Below are 954 nucleotides of genomic sequence, written 5' to 3'. Positions count from 1 at the left end.
GCAACTGGAGCTTTTGGATATGGATCTTTTCCCTCTTTACAATTTTTTAACCCAGACATGAGATTCTTTAGATAATATTTATAGCTACAAGGAAAATAATCAGGACCTGTACGTGGAAAAAGAATATAACAACAAAGGGTCTTCTTATATGCTTCAAATAATGGATTAAAACTCTCACGATGTATTAAATACTTAACGAAGTTATATTCCTTTTTGGAAGTACTAATATTATAAATACTTTCATAATTTTTAAAATAAATATACGAAATTTTTCTTTTTTAAATTTATTCAAATCAAAATTTTTTAATGCTGGTACAATACAAGGATGTTTTAATTTCCCACCGCTAATCTCATTCCCTGCCTTATTAAATTCTTCATAAAAAGTACATCATCAATTTTGGTCCTCGATGGGTTATGAATTTTACCAATTTTATCATATAAGCAATAATGTAAATAACCACAATATTTATTAGATTTTTGTTGTGTATTCATTTCACGTATTTTTTCTAAATAATATACGAGACTACTACAAAGTTTTTTGGCATGTGGATTATTTTTACTCTTTTCATCGAATACATTACACTTATTATCAAAATTTTTAGATTTTCCCATCACATGCAAAGAAATCTTTATGTATTTTATCAAGCTCTAAATCACTTATTGTTTTCTCCGGCAAATAACAATAAGAAAATTATTACCCAAGTATTAATTTTGTAGATCTGTTAACAGAATTTTTTACTTTTGTCCCAGCGGACACATATCATATGAATAGACAGATATTAATAACGATTTAAAGATAAATGTAAATGTACCAATTTTTCCTCATTTATCATGGTCACCATTTTTTTTGGAACATTTGAATTTTGTCAAATTGTAGATTTTCCCAACAAGAAGTATTGCCATATGAAAGTTCAAGTTATGAAATCTTTGTCCATGTAATTAAGTAACCCTTTG

At 26.9% G+C, this 954-nt stretch overlaps 1 protein-coding gene across 1 annotated transcript; it reads right to left on the bottom strand.

Moving 5' to 3' along the window:
* Positions 1-223: 223 nt before the first annotated feature.
* PCYB_002660 (hypothetical protein) lies at positions 224-612 on the bottom strand (the record flags this gene model as incomplete). The annotated part of the gene is made up of 2 exons (XM_004227687.1): positions 224-361; positions 388-612. Coding segments are annotated over 2 exons (363 nt in total), but the record flags the coding sequence as incomplete, so codon positions are not given.
* Between the last annotated feature and the right edge of the window lie 342 nt (positions 613-954).

Source organism: Plasmodium cynomolgi, assembly GCF_000321355.1.
Source record: "Plasmodium cynomolgi strain B DNA, scaffold: 0147, whole genome shotgun sequence".
Taxonomy (NCBI): domain Eukaryota; phylum Apicomplexa; class Aconoidasida; order Haemosporida; family Plasmodiidae; genus Plasmodium; species Plasmodium cynomolgi.
This window is presented reverse-complemented; position numbering and strand designations above follow the sequence as displayed.